Source organism: Mesoplodon mirus, assembly GCF_964341445.2.
Source record: "Mesoplodon mirus genome assembly, chromosome: 12".
NCBI classification, from domain to species: Eukaryota; Metazoa; Chordata; class Mammalia; order Artiodactyla; family Ziphiidae; genus Mesoplodon; species Mesoplodon mirus.
In genome coordinates, this window is record NC_138988.1 from 85,398,416 (window position 1) to 85,415,659 (window position 17,244).

Consider the following 17,244-nt stretch of genomic DNA (forward strand, 5'->3'; position numbering starts at 1 on the left):
TATAAGGAGCAGAGGGACATGAAAATATTTGAGTGTCTCCAAATTGGTTCCTCATGCACCCACAGATGCCCTTAAATTAGTGACTTCCTGAGACCTCCCTCCCAGTTTTTACTTTTTAGATCTTAATTACTGATTTCTGCAGACAACTCTACCCTGACTGTAGAGACTCCTGTTCTCCGACCGCAAAGAGCTCCCAATTATTAAACCCTACAAAACTTCAGTCATTGACCGCAAAGCCAATCCCTGAATTCTGTGGATCAGAATTCATTCTCCCCAACTCTGCCCCTCAGTTATCACACAAGCCTGTGTGATATTCGATGAACCTATCCCAAAGACAACTCGAGGAAACATGTTCGTTAGATTTTCATTTACAGTAATTTGTAAAAATTATCGGAATTTGATATTGTCAGACACAAACTTGAAAGTAAGCCACGTGCAGAAAGTTCTTAAGGAAGTTCTCTATAGCCAAGAATCCGTCTCCGGGGGGGCTTGAACCACCAACCTTTCGGTTAATAGCTGAACGCGCTAACCGATTGCGCCACAGAGACAGCGATGCTAGTGTGTATTTTCTCCAACAATATTATTTTATTGTTTTCAGTCTAAATTGTATGACATATTTTAGAAATGCACCCTTTGCTGAGTACATATATTGGAAAAATGTTCTTTCACTTCTTGATTTTCACTGTTCTTATGTTAATGGTGTGTTTTAAAAACAGAAGTTTTAATAATATAGATATTATTCTTAGAGAGGAAAATCAGAGTATTGACTGGGTGGGGAGCAGGACGCAGGACTGTTGTTGACCCGAATAAGTGTGAGCATAATCTAAGGAAAGACATGCGGACAGAATTTACTCTCAGTTCAATGAGAGAGTTTTCGCTAATAATTCACTTGATGGAGAAGCCCCTGGAAGGATTCTGTATACATGAAGATACATTAAATGGGAAAGACACCATTAAGAGCAAAGAAGAGGTGGAAATCATTTAGGGGAAAATCTGTTGCAAGGTTTCCAACAGAAAGTTGGAAAAGGAGTTGAGAGGAAGCAAATGACCATCACGAAAGCCAAGCCAAGCAAGTTGTTCCTTGTAAAGGACTCAGGCGAGGGCTTGTTTTCTTTCTATTTTGTACTCCTTTAGGTGAATAAAGTTCTATCTTTGGGCACTTTCACATTTAATTAAGTGAAAACCATAGCTCTGGACTCCGTTGTCTTTTTCTTTATTCCACGGTAACTAGTGCTTCATTTTATAGTTCTGCCCAGAATGTTCAAATGGTGCCATAGTAAAGTGTACCCAGAAGTGCAAGACATTTTTCATTAGGTTATTTTCTCTTTATATAAAAAACTATACCATAAATGTCATGTTCTATTGATTTCCAAGAAAAAGCCAATTTCTTCTGAAGAATAAGTATTTAATTTCTCTCTTATCCTAATATCTTTATTTTCCTTGCCGTTTTGCATCTAACAAAATGCATTTCTGTTTCTATATGATTATCATACAATTTTCTGCCTCCCCTTCATTTTTTATTTACTGGCTCTATCAGAAATCAACACTTATTGCACTATGTTACCCTTCATATTTACTTCATGTACATGTTTACTCTTCATGTACCCTTAGTTCATAAGTGAACTAATACTTATTGCTCAGTTAATGTATTTGGACTCTGAACAACCTCTTTCTAAATAGTTTTGGATCCCCCTTACCCCTGCTCCCATGTATTTTTAAAGGTTTGTAGCTGACTTCTCAACAGCAACTATGGAAGTATATTTACAATTTGCTGAAGTAGTTACCAACCAACATCATAGATGTCTGCTTCGGTTTCCTGTGACTGCTGTAACCAATTACCACAAACTTGGTAGCTTAAAACAACACATTTATTCTCTTAGAGTTCCAGAGGTCAAAAGTTTCACTGGGCCAAAATCAAGATGTTCACAGGGCCACTCTCCTTCCAGAGGCTTTAAAGGAGAATCCCTTTCCTTGCCTTTTCCAGTTTTTAGAGCTCATTCCTATGTTCTTTGGCTCATAGGCCATTCCTCCATCTTAAACTGAAGTAACATCTTCTGTCTCTGACTCTGTTTTCCTCTCCTTCCATTATTATATGGACTTCTCTTCTGTGTCAAATCTCTGCTGCCTCCCTCTTATAAGAACACTTGTAATTAAATTTAGGGCCCATCCAGATAATCCAGGATGATCTTCCTATCTCAATATCCTTAACTCATCACATACAGTAGCCCATCGGCGGAGAGTGGGCAGGAACAGACGCAGAGTCCAGGTTATTCTCAGGCCCACCTTAGGACCAGTCCTGGGGCATGGCAGCCGCGTCCTCGTGCTGGAAGCGGCCACCCATTGAAGGCCCTCTAAACTGGTTAGAAGACGTGCTTCTCATGCTTCTCAAATACATTTTCCTGTCCCTCCCTCCCCTTTTGTCCTTTCCCTGTGGTTTTCACGCTAATCCCAGCCTGCCTTCCCTGACCCTGCAGTGAAGGTTTTGGGACACAACTCTTTGGTGTTCCTGCCTGCATCAGGCTCCTTTGTAAGTTCTTCTGCATTCTCCTGAGTGTCTTCATGCCTGAGAGGGCAGGCTGAGACAGGGAAAACCGAAAAACTACATTGCTCTTCACGGAAGCTTAGTTCAAGTCTCAGGGGTATTCAGGACGTTGATATATATATATATATATATATATATATATATATATATATATATATATATATATATATATATATATATATTTTAATTAGAGCCCAGAAAAGCACACAATTTAACCCATTTCTTTCCATTTCATTCTTCTGGTTGAGTTATTAGTCAGCATCTCAGATAGTTTTGTGTGGCCATTGAGAGTGATGGATGTATTTACCAAAAAGGAGATTACCGCTTTTGCTGGGAATTAGAGGCGACTCCCTCTTAAAGGTTGGGAAATCAAATACAGATCTTCCTCTATTGATGATGGGGTTACACTGCATAAACCCATCGAAGTTGAAAATATCTGTAATTCGAAAATGCATTTAATATGCCTAACCTACTGAACAGCATAGCTTAATCTAGCCTACCCTAAATGTGCTCAGAACACTTCCATTAGCCTACTGCTGGGCAAAATCATCTAACACACAGCCTATTTCATAACAGTGTTGAATATGTCATGTAATTTATTGAATACTATACTGAAAGAGAAAAACAGAATGGTTTATCCTTATGATTGGCTTCCCAGCACCGGGAGAGAGTATCACACCACTTATCACTAGCCATGGAAAAGATCAAAATTCAAAATTGGAAGTAGTTTCTACTGAATGTGTACAGCCTTCACACTAACCTAAAGTTGAAAAATTATACGTTTAAACCATTGTAAGTCAGGGACCACAAACAATCTGCTAAAACATTAACTCTCCTGTGGGAACAGGGCACATCCCTGAGGCTTACACAAAGGGGTTTTCCCTTCAACTCTACTGTAATAACAGCAAGACAACTTGCAGAGATATGAGGAACCTTGGAAAAGTAAACTGAGGAAGAGTGCTCTAATTGTGACTTTTGGACATTTTCAGGAATAATTTCACATGCCTAGACACACCCTATTAAAAGCCCTCTTACTCTCTTAAGGCAGATCCCTTCCTTCATTTTACTAATTTACTCTGTGGCAAATGCAGAGTCCCAGCTTCTTGGATGGTGTGGAACTAAGCTGATTTAGAGTATTCGTTGCAACAATAGGTTCATAACTTAATCTAATCGTATAGGGGATGATTGAGAGTTAAATCACCCAGTTTGCAACACTTGGTATTACATAAATCCATTCATATTTGCTGTAACTCTTCCCTCTATGTTACATGAGATTCATGCAAAAAGCATTTACCATATACACACTGGGAAAGCAACTGGGGAAGATGTTGGTAATGAAAAATATTAAGTGGCAAATTATGTCACATCTGAGCCTAGTTTTAATGATGGAAATGTGGGGATAATAGGATTTTGTATGGTTGTGCATTAAATGTTAATTCACATAAAAAGCTAAGCGCTGTTTAAATGGGAACATAATTGTAAGCGTAAAAGTATTTTCTTGCTTTCAAAGGGCTTAGAATTGAGGACATCACGATTACAGCTTCTGGAAAACTGATTACCTTCCACCTAGTCTTATTGTCATTCCTCACTCCGTGACTTACCCAGCTTTTCTCGCTGCAGATGTGAGCTCTTTGTGCAGAACTGTTTAAACTTGAGCCTGAAATGCTGACCTTGAAAATATTGGTATCTGAGGCCAACCTGGGAACAGAATTTCATTCATTCAAGAAATTAAGCCCTACTGTGTTTTACTTTCTAAGCTGTTAGAACTTAAGAAGTTTCTTCCTCTTAGTATTCACTTTATCTAGCAAAGGTGACAATGGGCACTCAGAACTTTGAATAAATGAATACAACAACTTGTCAAATTCTGAAACTCAATCTTCCTGGTTCGCTTGGAAGACATCATGACCTTAGGAATCCACTTGGAACAAACTCACAAGAAATGAACACAAACAATACCAAGTTCCTAAGATGAGGGTATAACATTACACAGATGTGTTTGTGTGCTGGGTATGAGGAGTATGGATTGTGAGAAATGTTACACCAAGCAGACCATAATTTTTTATTGTATGGTCATTTTTATTCTCCCAAATAAACTGCACCTCTCAAACTGAGATCTTAACATGGCTAAGTTATTTTAGAGCCAAAGTGGATGAATCCACTTCATCCAAAGAACACATGGATAATTATACTGATGACAGTGAAGGGAAAAAACAAAAAACAAACACAGCATAAGCAAAACTCAAATTATTTATTATTATCACTCTAACACCTCCTGTAAGTTTAAAAGCCTGGTACTGACCAGAGTTTTAATCTATTATGAGGCTGTGTGTAGATTTTTCTGTTTATTGTTAACACCTCAGTTTTCAGTTCCCCTTAGTGGTTTACACAGATTCTTTGTCACCTCCAGAGGTGCTTTGCATGTTGCTTATGAACTTTCTCGTCTAAGCGTAGACAACATGTATAAGTGCACCAGAGGGACATCATGTGTACACCTCCTAGGCTTTGCCTACCTTTACAATGGTTTGAACCCAACACTCCATGCGTGGAGCTTTGTTTTCAGTTATAGGAATACACTAGGCTCTTTCAGACTTCTGTTCACTTTTCAGGAATGATCTGAAAAACTTGGTGAAAACTGACCCATGTCAGAAGCCTCTGATCAGAAATCAGCTCCACATTGAGAGCATTGCTTCCCTTCCCAGATAGAGTCACCCATGCCTTCCCATGGCCCCACTCTACCCCTTATACACATCTACCATAATGCCTGTAGTACTTCTATGCATTTATTTCTTAGACATTTATCTTTTTTTAAGTGGTCTGTAACAGCGGTCCCCAACCTTTTTGGCACCAGGGACCGGTTCCGTGAAAGACAATTTTTCCATGAACAGGGGCCGGGTGGGGTGCGGGAATGCTTCAGGCGGCAATGCGAGTGATGCGGAGTGGCACATGAAGCTTCGCTCGCTTGCCCACCGCTCACCTCCTGCTGTGCTGCCAATACCGGTCCGAGGCCCAAGGGTTGCGGACCCCTGGTCTATAAGACTTACACCAAGGGCCATGTGAACCACTGTCACTCTATATCCTCATACAGGGAGTTAGTAAACGCTGAATTAGGTAACTATTAATAACATGGCCTAAGAAATTGATTAGATACATAGAAAAGGGTCCAGGTTGACTTCCAGGGGAGTGGGAGGGTCTGAGACCAGGAGATGGAGTGAAGGTGAGTGAATGGGACATAGAAGTTGGAACTTATCCAATGACCATCCCCACCCCACATAAACTACAAAGACATATAAAATATATATATATATATATATTTTTTTCTTTTCTATAAATACATTTGGAAGGTGGCTCCCAAGCCACTCTAACCCATTAACCCCTGTCCCTATTAATCTTTTCTAAATAAAAAGGATGTTGCTGATGCCCAGTAATGTGGTGGGTAAACAGCTGTCTGGACTAGCCATTATCAGTCTAGTTCAAAGTAAAAGCTCTTCCTGGGGCCAGAAAGCAGGATTTTTAGAGGGCCCCAGTGGGCAGGAGGCAGGTAGCCAAGAATCAAACAAGGCAAAACAGACGTGTGCAGTAGTCATAATCATGCTAGTAAGAACTAAGTGCCTCAGTGAAGCATGTACAGCAGTTGGAGGGGGGAGGAGAGGCCTTCAAAACTTTTATGTCTGAGCACTCACTCCTGGTTTGAGAAACACAATAAAATGTCTGCCTGGGTAGTCATTATCAGGTAGATAGGACACTGGGCTGGGCTAGGAGGTGGAAGGAGCCTCCCTGCCCCTCAAGAGTTCCTGACCAGTAAGGAGTCCTCCATGCTCTCTGAGGGGGTGGGGGATCCAAAGATCTTGGCAAGAAGCCCTCTGTTGGAGCGGGCCTGGTCCTGAGCGTTAGCCAGGCGAGCCCGTTCACGTCCTCCTGGCCGAGCTGCCTTCCGGGCCCTCAGCTCCTGCTCAGTAGGACGCTGGGCAAAGGCCCAGGAGACGTTCGGGCGGGTAGAGTCCCCATCAGTGGCAAGGAAACGCTGTCCACGCTCCACACTTCGAAGATAGAAGTCAGTCTCACGCTTGGCCTGGGCAACCTCAGCCCTCAGGCGCTGCCTGCGTACCTGGCGCTCAAAAGCAAGATGCTCGCTGAGGTGGGACCAGGTAAAACGGTGCAGGTACTGCGGAAGGGAAAACAAGAAAAGATCTGAGTAGGGCAGATCTGGGATGGAGAGGAGATGGGGGGGCCAGGGCCAACAAGAGGTGACAGGGGTGCGCCGGCTGGAGCTGGGAAGACGGAAGGCTGAGCGATGCGGCAGACAAGCCGATCCCCTCACCCTGAGGTTCCACAGGTCATAACGGAAGGGGCTGCGCCTGCGGGAGCCCATGGGCGTGTTGTGAAGACTGGCCGCCACACGCTTGGCTACTCGCTTGTCCCGGAACTCCACCCAGCCCTCGGTGTAGTCCTTGCTGTACTTGGACTGCTTTTTTCCTCCCGCAGCGGGGGCTGCCGCTGCCTTCTTCTTGCGCCTCACGAACCCGTCTGCGAAGCAAAGACAGAGCAGTGGTCAAGGAGGCCAATACAGCACCCACTCAACTGCACCTCCCATTCGCTGAATTCTCCAAACCTTCCCTCAGGCCAGAGTCCCACCTCCAGGTCTTTGCCCGGAAGCGGATAACTGCAAAGTCCACCCTTTTCCCCTTGTCTAACTCAATCCTTTCCTCAAATGTTAACTCCTTTATCAGGTCTGCCCTAAACGCTCTCTTTAAAACCCGCACAAGCCCCCAACCCCAATTCCAATTACTGTCTGTATGCGAGCTGGGGGCGACCGATCATAAACCTTCTCTTGACCTGGGCCGCGATGACAAAGAGATACGTTCGGTTTTGTGGAAAAACCACTGAGATTTTAATTCAGGCTGTACCCATTTAACAAACTGGTAAATTCGGCTCAGGAAAGAAGGGTGGGCGGAGCCGAAATTAAAATCCAATAATTAGCTATCCGAGAACTAAGGCTCAGCGAGGTATATACTGCGCTATCCACATCCCATCGCCGCCTCCTAAGAGACATGCACGCTACCGATTTATCAAAGAAGCCGGACGCGGGTCCCCGGATCCGTCAGCGCCTCGGACCAAGGCAGCTGAGGCAACAGAACACGCATTGCGTGCTCACTGCCAGCGAGCATCACCCTCCTACCCTCACCGCTAAGGCCTGAGCACTTACCTTCCGGCTGGAAAAAAACGCGCCCGACCTCGCCGTAGGCGCTGAGAAGGTTCCGTACGTGCAAAGGCCTAAAGCGGGGCGGTATGTGGCCCAGGTACACAATACCTGGCACTACCCGTTTCTTGCTGTCGCCAGCCGCCCCTTCGGATTCCTCCTGTTCCTCCTCTGCCTCTGATTTCTGGTCACTCCCTTCCAGAGGCTCCAGCTCAGCGGCTCCCTTCTCGGATCCCTCTGCCTCCATGCTTGCGGATAGGTAAAGCAGGGCAGCCGTAAAGCGCCGCGCCTCTGACGCGCACCGTGTGCGACGGCCTGTGTCGAGGGGGCGGTGTCGGTCCGGGTGACGACAAAGGAAAGGACAAGATTGGGCGGTGCCCGCGAGTCTAGGCCTAGAGAAGAGGGCGGAAGTGGGCCCCGCGTCTGCCGGGAGATTCAAAGCGTGAGAGAACTTGAGCTGAAGAGGCAGAACCGGAGAGGTAGAGCCGCAAGTATAACTTACCCTATAGCACTCCTCGGTGAGATGCAAAAGGACGGGATGAGGCAGGCTCTTCCGGAAATTTTGGAGAACTATTTTGGGAGTGAGGGGAGGTTTCTTTGTGTTCCAGCGGTCAAAATAGCATTTTACCCAATGGACTCGGGTGAGACTCAGGTTGGGGGATGACTCAACTTTTAAAGCTTACTTAAATTTCAATTTTTTAATTAATTAAGTTTGAAATTTTAATTTTTCAAAATTTAACTTAGAGATTTAAATATTTTAAATTGAAGTTTTGAAAATGTGAAAATGTAATTTAAGTTTGTAAATATAAGTTTTGGAAATTTAGTTGAGATTTAATTTTTGAAAATTTCATCTGTGACCTTTTCATTTAGTTAAAAAAATTTTAGTTTAAAATATTAATTTAAATTTTGATTTTGTGAATAAAATGTCTAAAAATTTTTAATGTTTGACAATTATTTCTTTTTAAAACTTATTTGGCGCCTGTTTTACATTTGTGTTGATGCATGGATTCGTATTTATACTTATGTTACAAATACCTATTGTCAAATGTATACGTGGCCCTGATTTAGGCGACTGCCTGTACCGCGAGCTTTATTCTCTCCAGGACTTGTTTTCACAGTGTTGGGGTCCAGGGTAGGCCACCCAAAAATATGCCTCAATGGCGTACTCGTTATTTTGAATTAAAGGTACCGAAGAAATGGTCACCACAAGAGGACACTCTGACTCACCTTCTGTCTCGCTGAAGCAACCTTTGTTGACGGGCTCCTGGGCGTACTTGAGGATCGCTTGTTTGTTTATACACTCATTTCTACAAGATATGAGCACAAATGACTGTTCACTGTTCAATTTTTCTATCATGTCCAGGCCTGCAGTGTCAATGACCACCTTTCAAAAAGGGGAAGTCCTTCGAGCCGGATTCGAACCAGCGACCTAAGGATGACCGGTAATTAGACATCTACAGTCCTCCGCTCTACCAGCTGAGCTATCGAAGGGCCTTTGAATAGTTTTAGACTACTTTAAATAATCTTTACCTCAATCCTGTAGTTTTGTTTTGACTGACTATAAGTTTATTTCAAAACTAGAAGCAAACATGGAAGGTGCTAGAAATATTCTAAAACTGATATGGGTAGTGATTATAGGAGTATACTAAAAAATTAATGCCCTTGAACAATAAGGAGTTGTGCTTTAATTCATTATCCTGCTCCCTTGGATACAATACAGATAGGACCATCACCCTTGACACTCCTGCTGTTTCATCAGCTTAGCACCTCCTCTCTCAATCAGAAGTGAGCCATAAATGAAAGGGTTTTCCTAAATGGGTTGAAGAGGGAGCTATTATCTTGAAACGGAGTTACTGTCCAGTTTATTCTTTTGGACCTGAAGGAGTTCACTCACTCTATGTGTATGTTTGATTTGTTTCGGTCTACAATTTTCAAAATTCTTGTCCTTCGAGCCGGATTCGAACCAGCGACCTAAGGATATCTAGATGTTCTCAGCTACAGTCCTCCGCTCTACCAACTGAGCTATCGAAGGGCCTCTTATGGCTCTTGTTTTAGAATCCCTATCCTAATGTCTATCCAGATGGTTTCCACTTTGATAATATTCATATTCACTTTTGAAAGTATAATCAAATTTAAGCAGTCTTTTAAGACACTGAATGGGTTCTATGTCATGATCTGGGTAGTTGGTTTCCTGGGTTTAATAAACATGTAAAATCCATTGAGTTGTACATTTAAGACGTTAGGATATTGTTCTGTGTATATCTCAAAACAAGAACCCTACCGGTATCCCATGTCCTCCTCCCTAAGTATTATATACCTGGGGTGAATTCCCTGTATTACGCCCGATTTCCTGCTGTCCCCTCTAATTACTTTCTCCTTTTTCTCTCAGAAGTGTCTAGGTTGGCTCGATAAATGATATAATTACGCAAACACAGACATTTGGGTTGAAGAGGATCCCAAAGTTGTGAACAGAGCAATATCCAGTGCATTTTTGTATCATTGTGATTCTCCTTTCTGAAAATCTAATGGGAAATCGTGTGTATTCCTAGCTCTAATGATGAAATATGTGGAGTGTGTGTGTGAATTTTCTTACTTGGATAAATAATTTGGGTGGTTCATATTATATTGCATAATTATTGTGGAGCAATTAAAGTGAAACAAAAACCCCTAAAAAATTTAAATGCAAATATATTCTTTTTTCAAAGAAAATCATCAAACATCAAGGTTCAACAGAGATTGCCTTACACTTGTGCCTAAAGCAGAAATAGACACAAATGAAGAATACACTAAATTATCTGGAGAGAAAAGGCTTTCTTTGGAAATATGCTTAAGGAAAAGATTAAGTGTATTTCTCTATAAAATATCTGTGCTTATTTCTACAAAATGATATTGTTAAAAAAAATCCATTTTTTTTTTTTCAAATGGCAATTGCCAATGCATTCTATTAGGGGTACTGAGAGGACATAGTCAATATTGAACTCAGTAATTAAATCCCTTTCCATGACAAACTAAGAAAATATCATCTAGCAACTTTCAGTGTTCCTGACCTAATAGAGAATTAGCAGTGGGAGAAGAGAGATTGTAGGACGTGGAGTTTCTCTTTCACTGTCAAGTGTCCTCCTATCTGTGCCTTGAATACAAGGTGGAAAATAGCAGAGATGCCAACAAGTGTAAAATTTCAGCATGGTGCTGGATTCAATTGCTGCTACAGAATTGTCGTCTCTTGGGATGCAGAAGTCTTCCTGGGATGATACTTAGAGGAATAGGAAGCTCTCCGAAAGGAAACAGAAAAGACAAGTCCACCTTTCCTCTTCCTCCTCCAGCCTTGCATTCTCCCTCTAGCTTCCTTTTTGGCAAAGCCTAATATGGAGCCAAGTAGTAAATCAGCAGTGTGGTTTACAGAGTCCTACCTCCTTTATCACAAGGTAGATTAAAGAGGATAAGTGTCTTAGTCTGCTCTGGCTGATGTGACAAAATACCACAGACTGGGTGGCTTAAATAACAGAAATTTATTTTCTCCACAGTTCTGGAGGCTGGGATGTCCAAGATCAAGATGACAGCCATTTAATTCCCAGTGAGAGCTCTCTTCCTGACTTGAGAGAACCCTCTGATGTTTCCCATTATGATAATAGTAATCCTATGGGATCAGGACCCCACCCTAAGGACTGCATTAACCTTAATTACTTTCCAATTTTGAATACAGTCACATTTGGATTTTGGAAGAACACAATGCAGTCCAGAACAGTGAGCTTAAAATTGAGTCAGTAGTTTAACAACTGGGAAAACTTCCATGTGAATTTTAAGATATATTTTTGATCTTCATTTTACCTCTGTGCAAGCTAAGCTGTTGAAATTTTAATACCTAATCCAATGTTATTGGAAACTAGAACTCCCAGCTCATGGTTGAAAGCCCCCAGTTGCTCCCAGTTCAGTCAGTCATCCCAAAGCTTAATCCATGGATCTGAGCTATGGAATTAGTCCACTTTCTTTCACTCCAGTTCCACACTTGCACCCCTAATAGAATCATGGAAAATAAATGGAGAAAAAAAAATGAGTGGAGGCCAAACTGACTTCCGTAGCTGGGTAAATTCTGTCCAAGGAGAAGTAAGGAGAGAACACCCAGACGGTGGAGAGAATCAAGGCAAGGCTGACCTTGAGCCAAGTTTTGAGATGAATGGTGTGTTTCTACACACCCACTTAGAACATCTGAGTTTTGAACTCTTGTCTCAAATGGAGGGGGTGCAGGAAGGTGGAGGATTTCTTCCCACAGAAAGTTATTCACTTTTTTGTCAGCCCTGACTGCAATGAAAAAGAAAAGAGAAGAGCAAGCATTAAGGGCATTAAAAGGGTCCTGGAAAGGCCTGCGCAGCGTGCCTGCACAGCATAGGGACATAGAGTAACTTTCTTAAGTAAAATGTTTCATCTCCATTTCATCACCTTGTCCCAATTTCATTGACACTAGAAAATAACATTAACCCCCCCCAAAAAAAGTTTCTAACGATGGAATTTCAGACAAAGAACCAGTTGATGGGAAGGGTCTTCACATGGCTTTCCTGCAAGTGATGGGTCTCTGGCAATGCTCAAGAGTTCTCCTGTAAAGAACTAGCTCTGTGAAGTACCGAGCACCTAGCACAGTACCTGGTACCTAGTACTCCACAGGCCCAGAAGAAAAAGAGGCAACTACTACTTTCGTTTTTTTGCAAGGAATCCAGATCTAAGCATGCAGCCATGATTATATTCACTTCTCCTATTAGTGTTTGTCTTAGAAAAATAACTTGTACACCCTTGATCGAAATCGGGACTACGAAGCCAGAATGAAGGGAGAAATTAACTGGGACGCACGCCCCCTCGTGACCTTGTGTCCACCGACGGTGGTTTTTGTCGATAAGAAAAGCCAGACAGAAAGCAGATCTTAGGGGACATTTGTAGGAACTCTGGAGAATGTTTCTGGTGCTAGCAGAATCAATTGGTGGAAAATTTAGGAGTGCGGGGATTGGCAGGAACTATTGGGATGGCCAAAAGCCAAGTCTCATTGCCTGAGAAACTTGATTTGCCCTCCTGGATGTACCTACAATTTCCTTCCGGTCCCCGGTTTCCGTAGATATGATTCCAGTGTTAAACTCTTGCCCAATTTCGAAGACAGGTGTTTCTATGGATTCCACGCCCTGGTCCACCTGCACTCTGCAGTCTTTCTTCTCAACAGGATCCAGCACCGTAGAACAGATTATAGGTGGCGCCCCAGGGGCTGTTTGATAACACGTACTACGTCCTATTGTCTAACGCCAGCTAGAAAGTAAGGTGGCCGCGAGTTCTGAATTACATTCGGATATTAAAGTATGGGAGGCAGGAGAATTTAGCAGCGGGGGGGAATTAGCTCAAGTGGTAGAGCGCTCGCTTAGCATGCGAGAGGTAGCGGGATCGATGCCCGTATTCTCCAGCTTTATGTTCCGCCTATTCTTTGGCCTTTATTTCCATGCTTCTGTAAATAAACACCTTGCTACAACGTTACCACATAAGGGTCCACTTCCTAATTGATGGCCTCTCCCTTGTCTCCAGTGTGAGAGGATAGGGAAGGTTGGGTTCTTTGAGATTTCTCTAGCCTTTTGAAGATTTGAATATTGGTCTCTGCCAGGTGGATTTACAAATCTACACTTCAATTATTTATGCATTAATATTATATTTTTATTCTCAGAATCTATTTCCCACATGTATGACCTATTGAGGGCCACCTCAAGTTCTTACAACTGGAACAAATAATTTCCATTTCTTAATGAAATTTTGAAGAGTCAAAAATATGTAGGTATGTTTGAGGTTTGGTTTTTTTACATTCACTCGTCCTCTTTTGGAGTCATCTGGCTGTTTCTACGGGGATGGTAGGGCCTCTACTGCCAATTGATACTGGAATATTGCAGAATATGGCCCAATTATGGGAGGGAAATTGCAGTGGAGAACTTGTTTGGGTTGGAATCTATGGTGCGTTGGTGAGGAGCTCAGTCCAGGACTATCTAATAAAATTTGCAACCAAGGCCCATGTTATCTTTGAAAATTGGACAATTTTTCTTGTTTACTCTTTTGCCCTCGAGTCGCTTTCAAAGAGCAAGGGAGCTACCAGTTTAGACCAAAGTGGGTAGAAAATTCTATCAATTTTCCCCTTGTCTATTATTTTTAATTCTAAATTTTTTCTCTTCTGCAGTGGTTCTCAAACCTTGCAACACATTAAAATCACCTGGGAGCTTTTAAAACTACCAATGCCTGGGTCCCACCTTCAAAGTGGCGCAACTAAAGGCGCTTTGTTAAATAGTCCCAGGTGATTCTGACATCCACCCACTTTTCTGCGCCAGGGTTGAGAATCATCTTTACATAATTAAACGGAGAAGGGGGAGTAGTGCCCCAGGGTCTGTGGGCGACTGCCAGTAGTTGCGCGTCCACCTGGGAAAAAAACGAAAAAAACCTTCGGAGAGACTCAGGACTCTAATACCACGAGAGGGCGCCCGTGCCCAACCAGTTACTAACCGTTGGTAAGCTATGTTCCTAGCAGGCCGCCCCTCCCCTAGTCTTGGGATGCCGGGTAGGGTGGCGGAGACTTGTCACTGGATCCCTTACTTAGGGGCCCACCTCTGATCCGTCTGGTTGGGTCTCGGGACTTCTTTGCGGCACGGGACCTTTATGAACTATGGGCCTGAAGTTTGATCGCGTATTAGTAATTATTACGGAGAATAATAATTTAAAAAATTAGATTCGTTGCACACTGAGATTAGTCTTAAAAAGATGCACAGCAAGGATATATATACCTGAGATAGACATTTTTAAGGGTGAGGGTGAAAAAAACCCACACAGAAAACGTGAACTCCTTCGAGCCGGATTCGAACCAGCGACCTAAGGATACCTAAGTGACGGGTTACTAACTACAGTCCTCCGCTCTACCAACTGAGCTATCGAAGGAATCACAGCGGCTGCTTCCCCCACAGAGCATGCCATCTCTGCGTGAGGTTGGAGAGCCATTGCTGCTTCTTGTTTTATTCACCAGTGCTGTTGATTAGGTCTGCTCGAGTGGCCTCCACGTTTTTTTGTAACCCAGCACTCCTTCACAGGACCACTGCCCTGGACCAAGGAGAAAACGGTAGCACCCACTGGTTTGCAAAAAAGAAAATAAAATAATGAGGTATGAGGAACTGACAAAAATTTACCAATGAGTGTCTTTTACTGTGATGAATGAATTTAAATAAGCAATCTTAGATAGAATTTGAAGTACTTTAATCTGCAATTTTAACAGATAATTAACAGAAGGAGGAGGAGGAAGAAAACAAGCACAGGGTTAAACTCTTCAAAACCATACTAAGACGTTCTTAATTGACACTTAGTCCCTGTAGATAAACCAGACGAACACACTAATTCTAAACTCAGAAAAAAACTGTCGATGGGACGCTAAAATATTTTTAAAATTATCTTAACAAGGTAGAAAGTAATGTCATTCAAACACTAATTTTACAAAATGTAAGTCTAGTCTAATTTTCTGTGACAGTCTGAAGCTCAGAATGGCTATTACTCTCATGTAAGTGAAATCCACTTGAGGTGGCAACCGACATCAGGAATCTTTGTTCTTCACGTTCCACTAAAAATCATTACATTGTCATACAGTGGAGCCATACACATAGGACAAACGATCCCCCTTGTGCAAGTGGAACATTGAAACCAGTGTTCACTCCTCTATGGCACAAGATTTTCTTTTTCTGAATTGGAATTAAAAGCAAGTTGCTAATCACTTAATTTAGCCATTTAGCTCCTCAAGTCTTCATGAAACATCTGTTTTGAGGAGGCTAGTCTGAATAAATTAAATATAAAATTTTATCTCCTCCCCAACCCCAATTGACTAAGTTATCCTATTTTATAAATGTATTTAGTACTATCCATTTTGTAAAAATACGCTTTTACAAAAAGGATCCATTCCTTCCTTCCTTTTCTCCCACTCCACATTATAGAAGATTCAGACAGAGAGAAAGCTAGACAGGCCTTATGGAGCCTTGAGAAAAGAACAAGCAGCAGATTTGAGGGATTCTGAGGAGTGTGTGTGTATGTGAATAACTTGAATTCTTGTAGGTCAAGAATCACGTCTGGTTCTTCCATATATATCTAGCCTTCTTTTCCATATATTTACACAATAAAATATAACTGTGAAAATATAAGAAGCAGGAAAGTTTTGGTGTTCCTTTCTTTTCCGCCTTCCTCAGTATTCTTACATGCAGGTGGGAGATGAATTTCGAATCCTACCACAATAGGGAAGAACAAATATGACTCCATACTGGATATGTTTCTTTTTCTTTAACCTTTGCATTCTATTAGTTTTGCTATAAATTAATCACTAGAGGGACGTTGCCTAAGCCTTCAAGTATACATAATGGCCCGTCTCTTGGAACCCTGCCTCCCATGCCTCAGGGGTTAAGCTAAAAATACCCTTGCTTAGCTTCCTGGGAAACATCCTGACCTACCCTCCCTGTGAAAGGCTGCAGGAAAGAAGAAATTAACATATCCCCTCCCGTGCCTGGCCAGAACCCGGAAATATTTGCAACAACTTATCGCCTTTTTTACTTTATCTCCTCACCTCCCCCTCTTTTTTCCATAAAAGAAACTAGCATCCAAACCCAGGCAAGATGGTTCTTGAGGACGTTGGTCTTCCATCTTCTCGGTCCGCCGGCCTTGCCCCAATACTGTAACAGGGAAGAGCAAAATCTGACTGCAATGTTGGATCTGTTTCTTTTACTTTGACCTTTGCTTTTCATTGCTTTTGTTCGGTCTATAGCTATAGGCATACATAATGGCCTGCCTCGGGGAACCCTGCCCCTCTGCCTGAATGTTAAAGTGCCTTTGTTCAGCCCACAGGGAAACACTCTGACCCTGCGCACCTGTGAATGGCTGCAGAAAAGCAGAAATTAACGCCTCTCCTCCCCAAGGATGTCCTAAACCCGGAGGTATTTTGCAAGACTTAAGGCCTTTTTACTTTACTTCCTCATCCCCTCCCTCTCTCTGTACTATAAAAGAAACTAGCGTCCAGCCCCTGATAAGATTGTACTCCGGGACGCTAAATCACTATGTTATCTGATGCCTGGCTTTCCGAATAAAGTCACTATTCCGTGCCCCCAAAACTTGTCTCTCAATTTATTGACCTGTCATGCGGCAAGCAGTGCGAACTTGAACTCGGTAACATATACACAACAGTGACCTTTAATATTAACAAACATGCATTGAGCACTGACTATTCCAATCACCATGCTAAGTGCTGGGAACACACAAAGGCAAATAAGATAAACTCTGTCCCCAAAAGGTGTCAAATTGAAAAGCTCAAACAGTAAGTTTGAGTCAATCATGGAAGTAAAGATTTTTAGCTTTGAAGGCTCTGACTCAAAACGCTTGGTATTTAAGTTAATGGGACCTCTCTTGTTGGTAGTTTAGACCATACTATATAATAAAAGTGTATTCTACTAATGTAAACATTTAGCTTTTAGAGAAA

At 42.3% G+C, this 17,244-nt stretch overlaps 1 protein-coding gene and 1 long non-coding RNA gene across 2 annotated transcripts; one reads left to right on the forward strand and one right to left on the reverse strand.

Annotated features, from left to right (window-relative positions):
• Positions 1-4,597: 4,597 nt before the first annotated feature.
• ABT1 (activator of basal transcription 1) lies at positions 4,598-7,990 on the reverse strand. Its single transcript, XM_082637865.1, has 3 exons — positions 7,746-7,990; positions 6,861-7,066; positions 4,598-6,704 (listed from the first exon to the last, which is right to left on the reverse strand). Exons 1-3 carry the CDS (start codon positions 7,984-7,986, stop codon positions 6,324-6,326), a joined length of 828 nt encoding a protein of 275 aa, XP_082493991.1. The 5' UTR covers positions 7,987-7,990; the 3' UTR covers positions 4,598-6,323.
• A 152-nt stretch (positions 7,991-8,142) lies between these two features.
• LOC309813236 lies at positions 8,143-10,402 on the forward strand. The gene is made up of 3 exons (XR_014295459.1): positions 8,143-8,218; positions 9,103-9,181; positions 10,129-10,402. It is a non-coding gene; the product is annotated as an uncharacterized lncRNA (long non-coding RNA).
• Positions 10,403-17,244: the final 6,842 nt, after the last annotated feature.

Bases quoted from the DNA above. Each gene is read 5' to 3' on its own strand.
- ABT1 (XM_082637865.1), bottom strand. From the start codon at position 7,986: ATGGAGGCAGAGGGATCCGAGAAGGGAGCCGCTGAGCTGGAGCCTCTG. The intron at 7,067-7,745 runs GTAAGTGCTCAG...TTTGCTTCGCAG, and splicing joins CGTTTTTTTCCAGCCGGAAG to ACGGGTTCGTGAGGCGCAAG. The intron at 6,705-6,860 runs GTGAGGGGATCG...TCCCTTCCGCAG, and splicing joins ATGACCTGTGGAACCTCAGG to TACCTGCACCGTTTTACCTG.